The 17,235-nt window shown below is 50.9% G+C and overlaps 1 protein-coding gene across 2 annotated transcripts in view; it reads left to right on the forward strand.

Annotated features, from left to right (window-relative positions):
- Positions 1 to 17,235, forward strand: part of ndfip2 (Nedd4 family interacting protein 2) — a 110,146-nt gene that overhangs the window by 48,147 nt on the left and 44,764 nt on the right. For both annotated transcript variants that reach the window (XM_085998548.1, XM_085998549.1), the window contains one exon: positions 16,990 to 17,114. In XM_085998548.1, the coding sequence (XP_085854674.1) occupies positions 16,990 to 17,114 (125 nt within the window). The remainder of the gene's footprint in view (positions 1 to 16,989; positions 17,115 to 17,235) is intronic.

Raw genomic sequence — 17,235 nt, forward strand, 5'->3', positions numbered from 1 at the left:
TGAAACATCAAAGTATTAAGTAATTCAATGTGTTGCTGCTTGTTTGTAGATTTTGCTTACTATATGCAGCATAGAGATGTGTGTCATACAGGCATGCATGATAGGGTTCCCAGTGTCTGATAGACTCAATCTCTCTTTTTAATGTTTTTACTTCATATATGATTCTTTTAACATGTATGTTGGGACTAGTATGTGTAATATTGTAGGAGTAATATGCAGTTTGACTATAGAAGTTCTAACATAATATACTTGATTAGGCTGCTTAATAAACTCAAATTGACTGGCTTTTTCTTCTTGCTTTGTTTTTAATCTAACCATCTCTATTTAAGCACATTTATTAGGTAATTTCTGTGATTTGGAGGATTACTACACCCAAATCTTTTTCTTTTTGAATCTTGCCAATGAACGTTTAACACGGTAATGTCTTGGGCAAGGAAAGACGATTAGCCTGTCTAACCTACACACCAAACCTCCCCTCAGGTCCCTTGCTGTGATTCTAGAACTAATAACCCTGTGTTACCTTTGCTAACAGAAATTAATTCAGTTCTGTTTACAATGCTGCCATAGTTTTTGGTTCTACCCCATTTGCTGGTAATCTGCTCCTAAATTTATTTTTTCCTTGACACCTTCGCTTTAAACAATGTTACCCAGTCCTCGAAACCTGCGCCTGACAGCACTTTCTCGGCTCCAAATTCTCCATACCTGTGAACCTTCCTGAATCCAAATTGCCCATATCTTTAAAGACCTCCATCAAGTCCTCTTTCTTCTTCCTCCTTCTCGAGAGTAAAGTCTCAAAGTAGGTAATCTCTCCTGATAACTCAGCCTCCTTAGTTCAGAAATCAAACTCGTGCCCTCTTTGATAATAAAGTTACATTTTCTTTGTAATATGAACCAAAACTGAACACAGTTCTCCAGATGCAGTTTCAACAAGGCCTGGTACAACTTCAAAGTCACCTCTTTTCATAGCCCGACTATGCATCCAAATATTTTGTTTGCTTTCTTAACTGCCCTCAAATGGTTTTACTGAACTCATGGTTTTAACCATCTATACACCAAAATCCCCCAAATCTCTTTCCTGCTTTGTTACCACAAGCGCGCTAGCATTTAACATGTACTCCATATTTCCACTTCTTCTACAATTTGTTTTTGCACAGTACCTTTTAAAATGTTCCAGGGCACTTTACAGAGTAATAGTAAAAGGAACAGAATGCCGAGCTGGGAGAAACTGTTCAGGGGGGCTGACTGAAGGCTTGGGAGAAATAAATGGGTTTTGAGAAGATTAAGGAGAAGAATTATGGAGGTGGGCAGATTTAGAGAGGAAGTTGTAGAGGACAAGACCTAGGTAGCTAAAAGCACTGCTACCAGTGATGGGGTATAGGGAGGAGGTATGCACAGGAGGCCGAAGTCAGAAGACTGAAGGAAGTTGCAGAGGTGGGGTAGAGCAGGACAGGAAGAGAATTGAAGACGGGTGAACATTTTAAATGTAATGCTCTGGGGGCCACTGTAGGTCTGCGAGGATGCGAGTGATGGGGAAGCAGGGCTTAGTGCGGAACAAGGTGAACGCAGCTGTGTTTTGCATAATTTGGAATTTATGGAGCATTGACTCAGGAATGCCAGCAGGGGGAGTAGTGGAAAAATCAAGTCTTAAGGAGACAATAGAATGCATAAGGGCTTAGGTGACAGAGGGGCTGAGGTAGGGATGGAGGTGGACAGTGTTGTGTAGATGGAACTAAATGGTCTTGTTGATGGAGAAGCTTCTACCTGAGCTCCTGACTTTATACTTGTCTGAGTTGAATTCTACCTGCCATCTCTCTGCCCCATTAACATAACCTGTTTGGATGTTTTACTGCACATTGGTTAGCATCCTAATTTGGTGTCAGCTGCAATCTTGGGCACTTAGACCATATTCTGTCACTTATACTAACAACAACTTGCATTTATATAACACCTTCCATGTAAAGAAACTTCCTAGGGTATGTGATAGCTAGCTAGGTGTAAAACAATGGACACCAAGTTAGGAAAGGAAACATTAGACGGGGTGATTCAAAATTTGGTTAAAGAGATGGGCCTTGAGGGGGTTTTTAAAAGATGGAGAGTGAGGCGCGGAAGTGAAGATGTTTAGATAGAGTGTATGAGACAAGAGGATTGAGTAGGAGGGCTTGCACAGAAGGTACGGGTCCGAGGAACAGAGGCCTAGAAATTGGGTTGGTAGCGCCGGCGCTGAGCGCCTAAAGAGACCTAGAATTGGGGAGAAGCCCTATGTTGGGGCGGACGCTATGAAGATAGCGTCAACTCAGAAATTGACTATACATTTAGCGCCTGCGCTAAGTGTTTGCGCGCGCCCGCGAGCGCAAGCAGCTCATGACGTCATTTCAGCGTGCAACGCCTTTTAGGAGCGCCTGAGCGCATATTGGGTGGCGCCCGGAGCCTTAGCGCCCAGCGCTATTAGTGACAGTTTGAGGGAGGGCTAACAGGCCCTTCTCAGTAGGGCGGTGCTATTTAAAGGGGACAGCTCTAGTGCAGAATCTTCTGCCACTTGGCCTGCTCATTGCGATCGCTGCTGGAGAGAGTTGGCGAGCTAATGTGGAGCAGAGTTCTGGGATTTGAGCTTCACAGTACTTGGGACCCTCAACCCTGTCCGAAGCACTTGCAGCACTACACCTAAAAGCCTTTTGACCAACTGGCATCAGAATGGGAGCTTGTTCGGAGGGCGACGGCCTCCTCGCCCAACACTGTAAAGGGGCAGAGAGACGGCGGGAGAGAGGGCACGGATTGGCCAGAAGGAGGAGGGGCAATCGAGGTCGGCCAATCCGACAGGATGGTGCGAGGGTCTTTAGGCAGCAGGTGACAAGCCTTGACATTTCGGAGGAGCAGTGTTAGCAAAGGCTCCGAATCTGGAGGGACATTGTTACTGATCTGTGCCACCTGCTTGGTCAGGGTCTGCAGCCGCGTGAACGGTGCAGAACCTCTCTGTCCGTGATGGCTACACTGACTGATTGCCTCCATTTTTATGCCAACGGATCCTTTTAGTTAGCCATTGGGGACAATGCGACTGACGCTCAGGCTGCAGTCCGCTGTTGCATCCGGCAAGTGACAGAGGCCCTTATAGGCGAACGCGTCCATTCATTACCTTCCCTCGGACCCTGCACAAGCAGGCGGAGGAGTATGAGGAGGAGGAGGAGGAAGAGCAGGCGGAGGAGGAGGAAGATGGAAGGGCTGCTGAAAGTGGAAGGTCCATACGTCAGAGGCTCCTCTGGACTCGTCTCGACACCCCTGTGGCGCAATGATGAGAGTCTTACCTCATGCGCACTTTGGATGCTTGAGGGCCTCTGCATGCCAGCATCACTGAAAGTAGTCACATGCACCAAGCAACATTGAAACTTCTGTTTATTGACACAAAAGTCTTTCATTACAGCTAAACAAAGTAAAGTGAGCAGAAACCATAACTTACAAAATAAATTTGACCTGTTCGGCCAAGCCGCAAAACTCAACAAAAATCTGCAACTATAACAGCAGGTGAGGGTGTCCTTGAATTTGGACAAACAAACGTCTCAGCACCTCCCTCTACAACTGGCCCCTTGAGGGAGAACGACTTCTCTTTCGCGCCCGGCCCCTTCCCTCCCTGCTGCTCCTACGTAATTGCACCCCAGTGGCGGGCTCAAGGCTGGGGGACGCTTGCTGACTGTCTGGACGCGCAGAAGCCCCTGAGGTACGGCCTGGCCGACCTCTGGGCTTGGAGGGTGCGGACGCAGGATGCTTGCTTTGAGCATGGCTGGAAGCAGTGTGGGCTGCAGGTGGTGGCAGCTGCAATGCAGGCGTCCCAGCGCTGGCATGTGCAATGGTCTCCTGATGAGAGAGGACACCTGCACCATGGTCGGACAACACACTGGCTATCTGAGGGGAGCGGCTCGGCTCATCCGCCACAATCGTAGCTCCACGGATTCCTGGCATTGTACGGGAGTGAAAGGGCCCGGGGTGATCCTATCTGATGCAGAGAGGGTGGCTGCAGTGAGACATCGCGTTGCGTCAATCTGGCTGTGGAGGAGCCCAGCAAGTGACTGCGTGGCAACAGTGAGGACCTGTGTGCCAGGTGCCAGTGCTTCGGAGAACGCCTGGACAGTTCTTCCCATGGCTTCGGACAAGGCAGGAGCCGACCGCTCCACTGCCTCGGACAAGCCCTGCACAGACCTTTCCAGGGATTGTCCGAAGCCCTGAACAGCCCTTTCCATTGCCGACTCAAAGCCGTGGACAGTCCTCTCCATTGTTGGGCCGAAGCCCTGGATAGTCCTGTCCATTGTTTCTCCAAACACCTGGAGAGACCTCTCCATTGTTGCGCCAAAGCCCTGCAGAGTCCTCTCCATTGTTGCCCCGAAGTCCAGCATACTCCTAGCCAATGGATCTATTGACTCAGGCATCTTCTCCACTGCAGCCATCAGCTCCGTGTGTCTGACCCGGGCCTGTTTGCTCATCTCTGCCAGGCGACGGACCTCATCTGCACTCTGTGCAGCAGTCATGATGACCTGCCTTGCCCTGCGGGGAGACGGTGGGTGAACTTGCCTATCCCCCCTGCGTTGCTCCATGCCGCTTGGTCCGGCAACTGGTTCATCCTCAGAGCCACCCCCCCTCCCCTCCAGGGGACTACTATCCCCAGTCTGCAGATGTCTCAGCTCCCCGGATTCTGCAGCGGCTGGTCCGGATTCCTCCTGGTCCTCTCCTCCGGTGGCACTGGCACTGGCAGCTTCAGCGCGTTGAGCCCGAGTTGGTGCTGCTTCATCTGAAAGTGGGAGGTGGAAGAGTGGCTTTAGCAGAAGGACAGGTTTGCTGAAAGGCATGCCAGATTGCGGCAAGGCTCTGACATGGCTGCACACTGAGGATGCATGCTGGCGGGGGGACCAAGTGGAAGGCAACAGGTGGAAAAGGTGAGAGTCTTACCCTCGCTGTTGGTAATGGGGTCGGCAGATGCAGTGGTGACTGGACCAGACAGACGTCCTCCAAGTATCTGGTGCACTCTCTCCTCCAGATCCATTAGAGTGACCACTTGTGCAGGTCCGCCACCGGTTCGACGCTGCTCCTTCCGAATCTGCGTCATCTTGGACTGCAGGGGAAAGAAGGGGAGGTTCTGTTATGAGGCCTTGAGACCTTCTCGCATGCCCCCCATGGTGCAAGAGCCCTTACATGAGGCCTTGAGACATCGGTGCATACTGACAGATGGCCATTGGCGCATCATTGCAGCAGGGTGCCCGAAGTCAGCTGCAGATGGAGGGAAGCACAAGTTTGGTAAACCATCACTCACCCTAACGATCCGTGTGAGGTCGTTGAATTTCTTCCTGCACTGAACAGGGGTCCTGGTCGCCATGCTGCTGGAGTTCACCCTCACAGCAACCTCCCTCCAAGATCGTCGGTAAGCCTTCTGATTTGGCCTCTTGCCATTATCCGGGTACAGGACTTCCCGACGGTGTTCAACTGCAGCCACCAAGTGGTCCAGAGCCTCAGTGCTGAAGCGCTCTGCTCTCTGCCTAACCTTCTCCATAATGATCACCTTGTACCGCCAGACAAGGGCGAGTGCTGAATCTGAGGCCTGCAGAGCGTTGGGTGTTGAAGCTCAGTCTGACTGACCCGCCCCTTTAAGAGCCGGCCGGCGCCTGTAGGTCTCGTGCTTTCCCGTAATTGAGTTCACCTGCGCTGCGCCCGTCCGCGTCGTTATTGAGTAGCGCCTGACCTTTTGCGCCTTAAGAGCACCGTGCAACGGCTGATTTAGCGCCTCAATCCCCTTTGGGGGCGAAGCAACCCAATATCGCGCCAGGCGCAGATAAGTCTCGTCTGGCAATAAACTTTGTGCATCGCCAGTTCTAACGCCTCAACCGGGGCTATACCCAATTTCTAGGCCAGAGTGTTTTGGATTTAGGGCTAAAGACGACTGCGGGGACAGGGCGGGGCAATGCTATTGGAATTCATAGACAAGGACAAGGATTTTGAATTGAATATGTTGGGGGAGCCAGTATAGGTTTGTGAAGACAGAAGCGATGGATGGGCAGAATAGGGTGTGGCAGAGTTTTGGGCAAATTGGAGTTTATGGAGGATGGGGCATGGAAGGTTAGCAAGAGAGCGTTCGAATCTGGAGATGACAAAAACATGTATATAGGTTTATGGTGGAGGGGCTCAGGTATGGGTGGCGGCAGTGAGCATTGCAGAGGTGATAGCAAGCTACCTTAGTGATGGAAAAGATAATGGAATTTGAAGCAAAGCTCAGGGTTGATCAGGACAACAAGATTAAGAGCATTCTGATTCAGCTGGAGAAGGTGCTTGACTAGGGGATGGAGTCAATAGCAAGGCAGTGACATTTGTGATGGGGGCTGAAGACAATGGCTTTGGTTTTTGCAGTGTTGAAGTAAAGGAAACTGTGACTCATCTAGGTGTAGAGAAGTAGTTTGGTGGGGCCGAGGGAAATGATGGAGAGGTAGAGCTGGATATCATCTGCATACATGTGAAAGCCAACCCTGTGACTCCAGATGATGATAGAATCTTACTGCACAGAAGCTTGTGCTGGATGATGTTGCCAGGGTGCAGCATATAGCTATGGAAGAGGAGGGGAATCCTTGGGGGAACCTTTATTGATATAGATTGCCAAAGTACACAAAGATGTCGGGGAACATAGGGTCTCATGAAAGGGAGGAACTGATAGAAATCAGTATTTGTAGGGAAATGGTGTTAGAGAAATTGATGGGATTGAGGGCCGATAAATCCCCAGGGCCTGATAATCTACATCCTAGGGCACTTAAGGAAGTGGCCCTAGAAATAGTAGATGCATTGCTGGTCATCTTCCAAAATTCGATAGACTCTGGAGCAGTACCCATAGATTGGCGGGTAGCTGATGTTACCCCACTGTTTAAAAAGGGTGGTAGAGAGAAAACGGGGAATTACAGACCGGTAAGCCTGACATTGGTAGTGGGGAAAATGCTAGAGTCCATTATAAAGGATGTAATAGCAGAGCACTTGGAAAACAGTGACTGGATCGGACAAAGTCAACATGGATTTACAAAAGGTAAATCGTGCTTGACTAATCTACTGGAATTTTTTGAGGATGTAACTGGTAAAATAGATAAGGGAGAACCAGTGGATGTGGTGTATTTGGATTTTCAAAAGGCTTTCAATAAGGTCCCGCATAAGAGATTAGCGTGTAAAATTAAGGCACATGGGATTGGGGGCAAGGTATTGACTTGGATAGAGAACTGGTTGGCAGACAGAAAGCAAAGAGTTGGAATAAACGGCTCTTTTTCCGAGTGGCATGCAGTGACTAGTGGGGTACCGCAGGGATCGGTCCTTGGACCCCAGCTATTCACAATATATATATTAATGATCTGGACGAAGGAAGTAGATGTAGTATCTCCAAGTTTGCAGACGACACAAAGCTGGGTGGGCGTGTGTGCTGTGAGGAGGATGCCGAGAAACTCCAGTATGATTTGGACAGCTTGGGTGATTGGGCAGAAGCATGGCAGATGCAATATAACGTGGATAAATGCGAGGTTATCCACTTTGGTGTCAAAAACAGGAAGGCAGATTATTATCTGAATGGCAATAGATTGGGAGAAGGGGAAGTGCAACGAGACCTGGGCGTCCTTGTGCACCAGTCGCTGAAGGTAAGCATGCAGGTGCAGCAGGCAGTTAAGAAGGCAAATGGTATGTTGGCCTTCGTAGCGAGAGGGTTTGAGTACAGGAACAAGGATGTCTTGCTGCAGTTGTACAGGGCCTTGGTGAGACCACATCTTGAGTATTGTGTGCAGTTTTGGTCGCCTTATCTGAGGAAGGATGTTCTTGCCATGGAAGGAGTGCAGCGAAGATTTGCCAGGCTGATACCTGGGATGGCAGGAATGACGTATGAGGAGAGATTGGGTCGATTGGGCTTGTACTCGCTGGAATTTAGAAGAATGAGAGGGGATCTCATCAAAACTTATAAAATTCTAACAGGACTAGATGCTGGAAGGATGTTCCTGATGGTCGGGGAGTCCAGAACCAGGGGCCACAGTCTAAGGATAAGGGGTCAGCCATTTAGGACAGAGATGAGGAAGAATTTCTTCACCCAGAGAGTGGTGAACCTGTGGAATTCTCCACCACAGAAGGCCGTTGAGGCCAATTCATTAAATATATTCAAGAAGGAGTTAGATATATTTCTTAAGGCTAAAGGGATCAAGGGATATGGGGAGAAAGCAGGGACCGGGTACTGAATTTGGATGATCAGCCATGATCTCATTGAATGGCGGAGCAGGCTCGAGGGGCCGAATGGCCTAGTCCTGCTCCTATCTTCTATGTTTCTGTGAATACATACTTAATTGAAGCACTGAAAAAATAAATGGAACAAATTCCTGATCCAACAATGAGCTAAGAAGGATTCAGACAAATGAACATGCTCGGACTGGTCCTAAATTTATTTAAATGATAACTGGCCATTTATGATTCCTACGCTCTCGTGTACTTTTATTATAACTGCAAATCAGAGAGTTATAACTGCTAACCTTTAACTGTTGGCCCTTTATGTTCCATGCTGGCAACGGCAATTCCAGAATGCAGCTTATTAGAGCAACCTCCTAATTGTTGACCATGCATCTGGACAACTTGGGAATACGTCCTGAAAGCCGAGGAGAAGGGAAGGCACTAGGTTTATGGAATTAATTGCTTCCTTATAATTCTGGGAGTTGTGTTGAGGGGCAAGGATTAGAAATGTGAATATATCTAAGAGTGCAGTATGACATGGAAGAGGCAATTCTGAAGTTATTTATTGAAGCCCATGGTGCAAATGGACAATGTGCTAAGCTTGCTGCATAGATAAGCAGAGGGGCAAACCACAGGTAAGACTATTCACGGTCAATCAACTGCTTTGGGCTTCTGGATAGCGGATACTGAGAGGCTGGTGAGAGATGGAATATTTTGTTGAAATATGTGCTGAAACTTGGCAGAGGAACTGCAAGAGCATGATGAACTTGTTGCTAAGGCATTCAGCTATGAATTGATATTGACAAACATAATATGCTAAGACAGTATAATTGAAGGTAATTTTCTCTCCTTCTGGCTGTTGCATTTTTTTCAGAGGCTAGTATTGGATGGGCAATGCACCATGTTGGGATGCATTAATAAAGTTGTTGAAAACTAGATATTCATATATTGAGTGACTGCACTCACTAAGTATAGAAATATGACACTTCCTTCTACAATGTTAGACCTGCAAAATAAATTTGATTTTATTGTTTGACGTGACTGCAATTGATTTTATATTTAGAACAGTACCCTTTTCTCAGACTTGTTGGGAAATAATAGTCTGCATATTTATGAGTATTTGCTTAAAACTTGGTGAGTAATGGCCAGACAATTATTTCTTAATCCAATTTGACTTACCGTCTGCTTTCATTTGCAGTACTTTCATATCCTAAGTAAGAAGTTTTAGTTCTAGAACTTGTTCCTGGTATAGAATGTCGTAAGTATTTTAAGTTTGTGTTGCAGTCGATACATTTTGCATTTAAACTCCTTTAATGGTAAAATGTAATTTGAAGTGATTGGAATTGGTAGACTGTTTACGCCATCTTGTGGAAGTTTGAAGAATTGCAGTGTAGGTCTTGGAGAGCATTACACCCAGCAATTACTGTGAGAAATCCTGTTACATTTTATTTTTATGTGCAGTAATCCACAAAGTACAACTTTCACAATTTTCTTGTTATCGTTCTTCATTCAGATATCCTTCAAACACTGTAGGAACTTGGCCAAGTTTGATCTGGTGCTGGGTACCATGTGCTAATAAGCACACTCATGATGCAGTTATTGTCACCGTGCTGGGCAGTGATCGACACAATCTCCTGTTCCTGTCTTGTATAAAGCTGCAGGATCTGCACAACAGCACCAGTTAATTTCCTCCTCCGCTTTTGGAAAGATCTCTGCTACTAGCATTGCAGTTTTTTTACTTTTGGGGCTGTGCCCTACAGCTTATAGGGGGAAAAATTCAGTTGGTTGCGCCTCCCGTTAGCGCCTTAAGAGGGCGCTAACAGGACGCAACTAGCGCCCGGGCGCAGCACTGCCCACGCCTCCCGCAAAGTTCAGCGGGAGGTTAGTGGTGGCGCTAACCGGTAGCGCTCTGCGGCGCTGCGCCGCTGGCGATGATGCCATTGGCATGTGCAGCGCCCCGCTCACGCCCCAGCCACGATCTTCGGGAGCGCCCCCTGATTTACCGCCGGACGCTATGTCCGACGGGGTCAGGGGGGCGTACCTGCGGTGGGGAGGCGCAATTTAAAGGCGAGGTGCGGGGCGGCCATTTTTGTTGCTGGCCGCTTGCCTGTGCTCCTGTCCCAGACCTCCTGAAACCCCCCACCCCCCCCCCCCCCCCGCGGAGTGCCGGCTGCGCTCCAAGAGCCTGGCACGTCTCTTGAGTGCCGGGCTCTTTTGCCTGCACTCTGGGCCCCAGGTCGCGCTGCACAAGGCCCCCCCCCTTTAAGAAGGGGAGGAAGGCCTGCAATACGGCGGCACAATGTGCCACAGCGTGTGGCGCTGCGGCACATAACGCCGCAATATTGACTCACAGCGCCCCAAGAGGGATGCGGGGCGCTTCCAGTAGCGCCCTGCTTCCCTCTTGGGGCGCAACCACTCAATTTCTGGCGAGCGCCCCGGCGAAGTTAGCGCCCTCAATTTTTAGCCCATAGTGTTTTTAAGGGAGGATAATTAAATGATGCTTTCAACTGTGCATGTGGAGAGACAGATGCACTGTGGTCCGTTAAATTAATAAGCAAGGAGGGGGGGAATTAATTCCCGCCCACTCTCAGGACACATGGAAGCTGGCACATTGTCGTCTAGTTCACAGGGGGGTCTCTCTCTGCTCCACATCTGAACAGGGTGGATAAAATGATGGGACCGGATATGGCGTATGCTGCAGACAGACCTATTCTCATACCCAGACATCCAGCAGCTTCCTGTTTCTGCTCCAGGACAATACATTGTGCTTGGAAGCTGGATGGCCTCGCCTTTCCCTGGACATGGAAGTTTCTGTACCCATTCCTTTCTTCGCCTGACCCAGGGTACGACAGAAAGCATACCAAGAACAGTCTAATAACCTCTCACTGACTGAGCCTACTGTGGCTGTTGAATATACTGCCTTAGGAGCCAGGCTTGCATTATTTTGTGTTACTAGCTGTAATGGGTTTTGCTCTCGTATCTGAATCTTCACATGAAACCAGGATTAGAACCAGGTTATTACAATAGAGAAGGAAGCCATTTGGTGCATCGTACCCATACAATCTCTTCAACTGATGTATATTCTCTTAATTCCATTTCTTTGCTGTTCCTCACATCCTTTTATATTTTCAGAAAGTTATCTCTAATTCTATTTTAAATTATTTTATCTCTATCCCAATCTCAATAGCCATGTCTGGTAAAGCTATGGCCTAATAAACTACTGCCCCCTCTCGCCCTCCGCCCGCCCACTCTCGCCCTCCGCCCGCCCCCTCTCGCCCTCCGCCCGCCCCCTCTCGCCCTCCGCCCGCCCCCTCTCGGCCTCCCTCTCGCCCTCCGCCCGCCCCCTCTCGGCCTCCGCCCGCCCCCTCTCGGCCTCCGCCCGCCCCCTCTCGCCCTCCGCCCGCCCCCTCTCGCCCTCCGCCCGCCCCCTCTCGCCCTCCGCCCGCCCCCTCTCGGCCTCCCTCTCGCCCTCCGCCCGCCCCCTCCGCCCGCCCCCTCTCGCCCTCCGCCCGCCCCCTCTCGGCCTCCGCCCGCCCCCTCTCGCCCTCCGCCCGCCCCCTCTCGCCCTCCGCCCGCCCCCTCTCGCCCTCCGCCCGCGCCCTCCGCCCGCCCCCTCTCGCCCGCCCCCTCTCGGCCTCCGCCCGCCCCCTCTCGCCCTCCGCCCGCCCCCTCTCGCCCGCCCCCTCTCGCCCTCCGCCCGCCCCCTCTCGCCCTCCGCCCGCCCCCTCTCGCCCTCCGCCCGCCCCCTCTCGCCCTCCGCCCGCCCCCTCTCGCCCTCCGCCCGCCCCCCCTCGCCCGCCCCCCCTCGCCCGCCCCCCGTTGCCCGCCCATCTCTCGCCCGCCCCCTCTCGCCCATCTCTCGCCCGCCCCCTCTCGCCCCATCTCTCGCCCGCCCCCTCTCGCCCCATCTCTCGCCCGCCCCCTCTCGCCCCATCTCTCGCCCGCCCCCTCTCGCCCCATCTCTCGCCCGCCCCCTCTCGCCCCATCTCTCGCCCGCCCCCTCTCGCCCCATCTCTCGCCCGCCCCCTCTCCCCCCATCTCTCGCCCGCCCCCTCTCGCCCCATCTCTCGCCCGCCCCCTCTCGCCCCATCTCTCGCCCGCCCCCTCTCGCCCCATCTCTCGCCCGCCCCCTCTCGCCCCATCTCTCGCCCGTCCCCTCTCGCCCCATCTCTCGCCCGCCCCCCTACCCCCCTCTCTCGCCCGCCCCCTCTCCCCCCCCTCTCGCCCGCCCCCTCTCCCCCCTCTCTCGCCCGCCCCCTCTCTCGCCCGCCCCCTCTCCCCCCTCTCTCGCCCGCCCCCTCTCCCCCCTCTCTCGCCCGCCCCCTCTCCCCCCCCTCGCCCGCCCCCTCTCCCCCCCCTCGCCCGCCCCCTCTCCCCCCCCCCTCGCCCGCCCCCTCTCCCCCCCCCCTCCCGCCCGCCCCCTCTCCCCCCCCATCTCTCGCCCGCCCCCTCTCTCCCCCATCTCTCGCCCGCCCCCTCTCCCCCATCTCTCCGCTCGCCCCCTCTCCCCCCTCTCTCGCCCGCCCCCTCTCCCCCCCCCTCGCCCGCCCCCTCTCCCCCTCTCTCGCCCGCCCCCTCTCTCGCCCGCCCCCTCTCCCGCCCGCCCCCTCTCCCCCCTCTCACGCCCGCCCCCTCTCCCCCCTCTCACGCCCGCTCTCCCGCCCGCCCCCTCTCCCGCCCGCCCCCTCTCCCTCCCGCCCGCCCCCTCTCCCGCCCGCCCCCTCTTCCCCCATCTCTCCGCCCGCCCCCTCTTCCCCCATCTCTCCGCCCACCCCTCGCTGCGCCCACCCTCTCGCGCTCTCTCATTCTCCTCTCTCCCCACCTGCCCCCGCTCTCTCTCTCTCTCTCTCTTTCTCTCTCTCTCCCCCTCCCTCCGCCCGCACTCTCTCTCTCCCTCGCTCTGCCCGCCCTCTCTTCTTCTCCCTCTCTCTCTCTCTCCCACCTTACCCAGCTCGGAGGTCATGCTGAGGACCTTTCCTTTGTGTCCTCGGTGTCGCAAGGCTCGCGAGCCAATTTCCCACTCCCGCCCGCCGGCCCTGATGTTCGTCCTGCCAGTTTCGGACGACGACGGTACTGCAATATTTAACTGAAACCCTGGAGTTAAAATGGCCCAGGCCTCCTGATCCCCATGGGGGTTTCCGCACCGTCCCTGTCCTGATCGCGCTCTCCTGTAAAGGTCTTGGATGTCTATTCAGTTTACTTTTATAATAGAGGCAAATCACGTGGCAGCACGTGATACATTCCAGTCCCAAGTGTACCGAGTAAAGGTCCTTGTTTATAATCCCCGAGCCTCGCTGTTGTTTTCCTAGATATTAGGCAGAAAAAGCAAGACAGATCATAAGGGATGCTAAGTCCACTTACGGGAATGGTTGGGCCACTGAACCTCAAGAAAATATCTGGCGTGAAAACCCAAAAGTATGTAGGTGTGTATCTGCCTGCTTTTTCCCTCCCTCTTTTTCCTCCTTTACTCGTTCTCTTGTTTCATCCACTCATTTACTCCTCCACAGCCATTCCTCTTTCACACCCCCCCCCATTGTTTCTCTCTTTCCCTACCTTCATAGTCTCTTTCCTCATACTCTCATCCTTCAGTTTTTCACTCTCTTCCGCCCCATTCCTTCATGCTCTCTCCTTGAGTGCAGCATCATAAATTCCTGATGCAGATCCCAAGTGGAGGAAGAGAACAGCACCACTAAGAGTGGTACATGGAGGTATCTCACTACAGGAAACTTTGTGTTATCTGGAGGCTAAATGTCCGGCAAGCTCGAGCCACCGGCAAAAATCAGGAGCCGTTTTTAGGTTTTTTTTCTTCTCGTGGCTTTTTTTTTCAACAGTCAGGCTCTGCAAAGTCTCTCTGAAGCTGTTGCTAAGCGACAGAGATGCTTCCAAGGTACGGCCGACTGTTTAGAAGCTATGTTTGTCGCCAGATACAGAGCTGAAAAGCTCCGTATGCTTCAACATTAACGCTGGTGTGTCCGGCAGTTTTGAGGGAACGGCAACAGCTCGGTCCCGTCGGTGCCGGATAGCACAAAGTTTCCTGTACTAGAGTTGGCAGTGTTATCTGATTTTTTTTTTTTTAATTCCTATTCCTGCCATGACAGATCAACTACTTCTGTTGGCAGGCTTTTCTAGAGGGGAATACTTCTCAGTAAGGGTACTACCCTTACCTTGATTCTCTGGCTCTGGGGGAGTGGTTGGTTAAAAGGCATTTTTCTGTGATTGGATAATATTGGAAAGTGAGTTAGGTTCAGCCTGTGGCCAGGAATTGAACACCTCTGCTCTACAGTTTGTCTCGGGAGTGGGAGAATCAAAGGAATGATATTGGTCGAAGAAAAGTGATCTTTATGTAGTTTAGATGGATTGAAAACAGCACATTGGAGAATCAGTTAGTACAGGAGCTACCTTGTCACAAGGGAATACAGGTTGTGAAGTAACAGGACCAGTTTTTATTAAAAGAACACTATTTCTTAATTGCACAATCCTTGAACCTGGAACTGGTATAGAAATGTCAAAAGGCAAGAAAGAAAACTGAAATGGACCGTTTAGTTGAGGAAAATGTTGATAGTAGACCATCATTCCTACCAATAGCATCTACAGAGCATGCTGTACGGTCAGCTACGCAGGAACCTTACCCACGTGTATTGTAGTGCTACCTAGATAGCCTCTATCAGCCACAGTACCCACTACTGATCTGATATGTAGGTTGCTGTCTTGCTGCATACCCTGGCCTTTTGCAAAAGACACAAACTGAGTAAATCAGTGAAGAGATGTGTGAGACATACAGAGCAAGTGGAGACAAATTGAAGTGTGAAGTGACAGAGAGGAGAGATTTAGAAAAAGAATGGGAGAGAGTTGGAAACAGCAAACTACAAAGATAACAATGAGAGAACATCTGTGAGAGTTATATATACAGAAAAAGAGGGAGGTGGGGATGACAAACAAGAACAGAAAGAGGGAGACGTTACTCGGGAGAAAAATCAGACATTTACTGGAAGAGAGACACGAGTTTTAAAAAATATATATTTACCCCAAGAGATGAAATAGTGGGGCAGAATTTGCAGTCGGTATGACAGTGTACACTATTATCCTCATTGCTGGCGCAGAGTTGGGCTAATTGCCCACCAACTGCCCAGCAATTACGCATGAAAATTTTACGGCTGGTGCGAACAGGCGTAGGAGCCTGCCTGTGCAGTGTAAGGGGACACCGTCATGATTTGTTTAAATTGCTATAAATATGTTTGCCCTTTACACTGAGCCTGCCTGAGGGATTAGCAAACCCCCAAAAGTTCAGTTGAATATTATCCAAATGTACATCTCTGCTTGAATAAAGTAGTTAAGCAGCCTGCAGTATCGTATGATTGCTTCTGGTCTATTGATAATTTTCCCCCAAATTCATTTCTAATTCTAAGAATGTAAATCCAGACTGGGGTGAATGAGAGACCTTCTGTTTGGCTCACTAGATTGATCCCTGGGATGACCTATGAGGAGAGATTGAGGAGGGTTGTCCTATGAGGAGAGTTTGAGTAGATTGGGCCTATACTCTCTGGAGTTTAGAAGAGTGAGAGGTGATCTCATTGAAACATTCTGAGGGGGATTGAGGGGAGCTGAGAGATTGTTTCCCCTGACTGGCCTACTCCTACTCCTGCTCCTAATTCTTGTTCCTGATTGGAGCACCGCCACACGGTGTGTCCCTCGGATCCATGGGCCGGTACGCTGCGCTCAACTCCGTAGCTATGCCGCCGACCGCAATTTCAGGGCCAGTATCTACTAACTAAAAAAGGCCAACAAAGAATCTAATTGAGTGCAACTAAAATATGGATTTTTTTAAACTTATTACTGCAATGCAATATATTTATTTTTATACTGAAGTGTGACTTACATATGGTTTCATTGGAGATGAGTAAAGGCAGTTTGTATTTAACTAATTGAAAGTAAATTAATTGTTAATATATGCTTGTGTTATGCAACTTCAAACATGAATATCTCTTAAACTGGTACTGCAGGCCTTCCTCCCCTTGAAGAGGAGGGGCCTTGCGCCGCGCGACCTGGGGCCCGGCTGGGCCACCAGGGATCGGAGTGCCGGCAAAAGAGGGGGCAGGTGCTGGCAGGTGGCCAGCAACAAAAATGGCCGCCCGGCACCTTCCCTTTAATTAGCGCCGCCCCGGCCGCAGGTAGACCCCCCCTGACCCCGTCGGACATAGCGTCCGGCGGTACGTCAGGGGGCGCTACCGAAGATCACGGCCAGGGCGCTGCGCACGGCGATGACGTCTTTGGCGACGCAGCGCCGCGGGGCGCTAGCGGTTACTGCCGCCGCTAACCTCCCGCTGAATTTCGTGGGAGGCATTGGCGGCGCCGCGCCCAGGCGCTAATTGCTTTGCGCCCCGTTAGCGCCCTCTTAGGGCACTAACAGGAGGCACAAAGCGACCGAATTTTTAGGCCCAAGAGTTTTAATTAAAAAATAAATAATCAACCAAGAAACCACCCCACTGGTGTTGCTTTATGTGATGGAAGGGTCTTGCTGAATCAGATTGGTGGCTTGTCAATGTGGACATTGAGAGAGACCTGGAAACAGGCCATCACCCTGATGTCAACACAAGCACAGATCCTTGCATATAATTGAAGGTGTGTGCCCTTCATTCAAGAGTAGATACGCTCAGTTTAAAAAAAAAACTTAACCAATTCATTTTAACTTCCGTACATTTTAAAATACAGCAAGTCTTTTGGACAAGGTTTATAATTGTGCTAATTGTTGAAAATTTACAAATATTTATTTTATTTCTGCAGTGGCATTCCTGTTTAACTGGATTGGCTTTTGTCTGTCATTCTGCCTCACCAACACCATAGCAGGCCGTTATGGTGCAATTTGTGGGTTTGGATTGTCTCTGATAAAATGGATCCTGATTGTACGAGTAAGTAGCATTTTATCAGTTTGTTTCATGAGTGTATAAAGGATTAATACTGCTGAAAAAAATTGTTGCTGTTTTTAAAAATATACTTGTGGTGGAGGTTGAACACCACTGCTTTCTGGAA

This window comes from Somniosus microcephalus, chromosome 10, assembly GCF_052327205.1.
Source record: "Somniosus microcephalus isolate GS21.2 chromosome 10, FLI_Smic_1.0, whole genome shotgun sequence".
Classification (NCBI taxonomy): domain Eukaryota; kingdom Metazoa; phylum Chordata; class Chondrichthyes; order Squaliformes; family Somniosidae; genus Somniosus; species Somniosus microcephalus.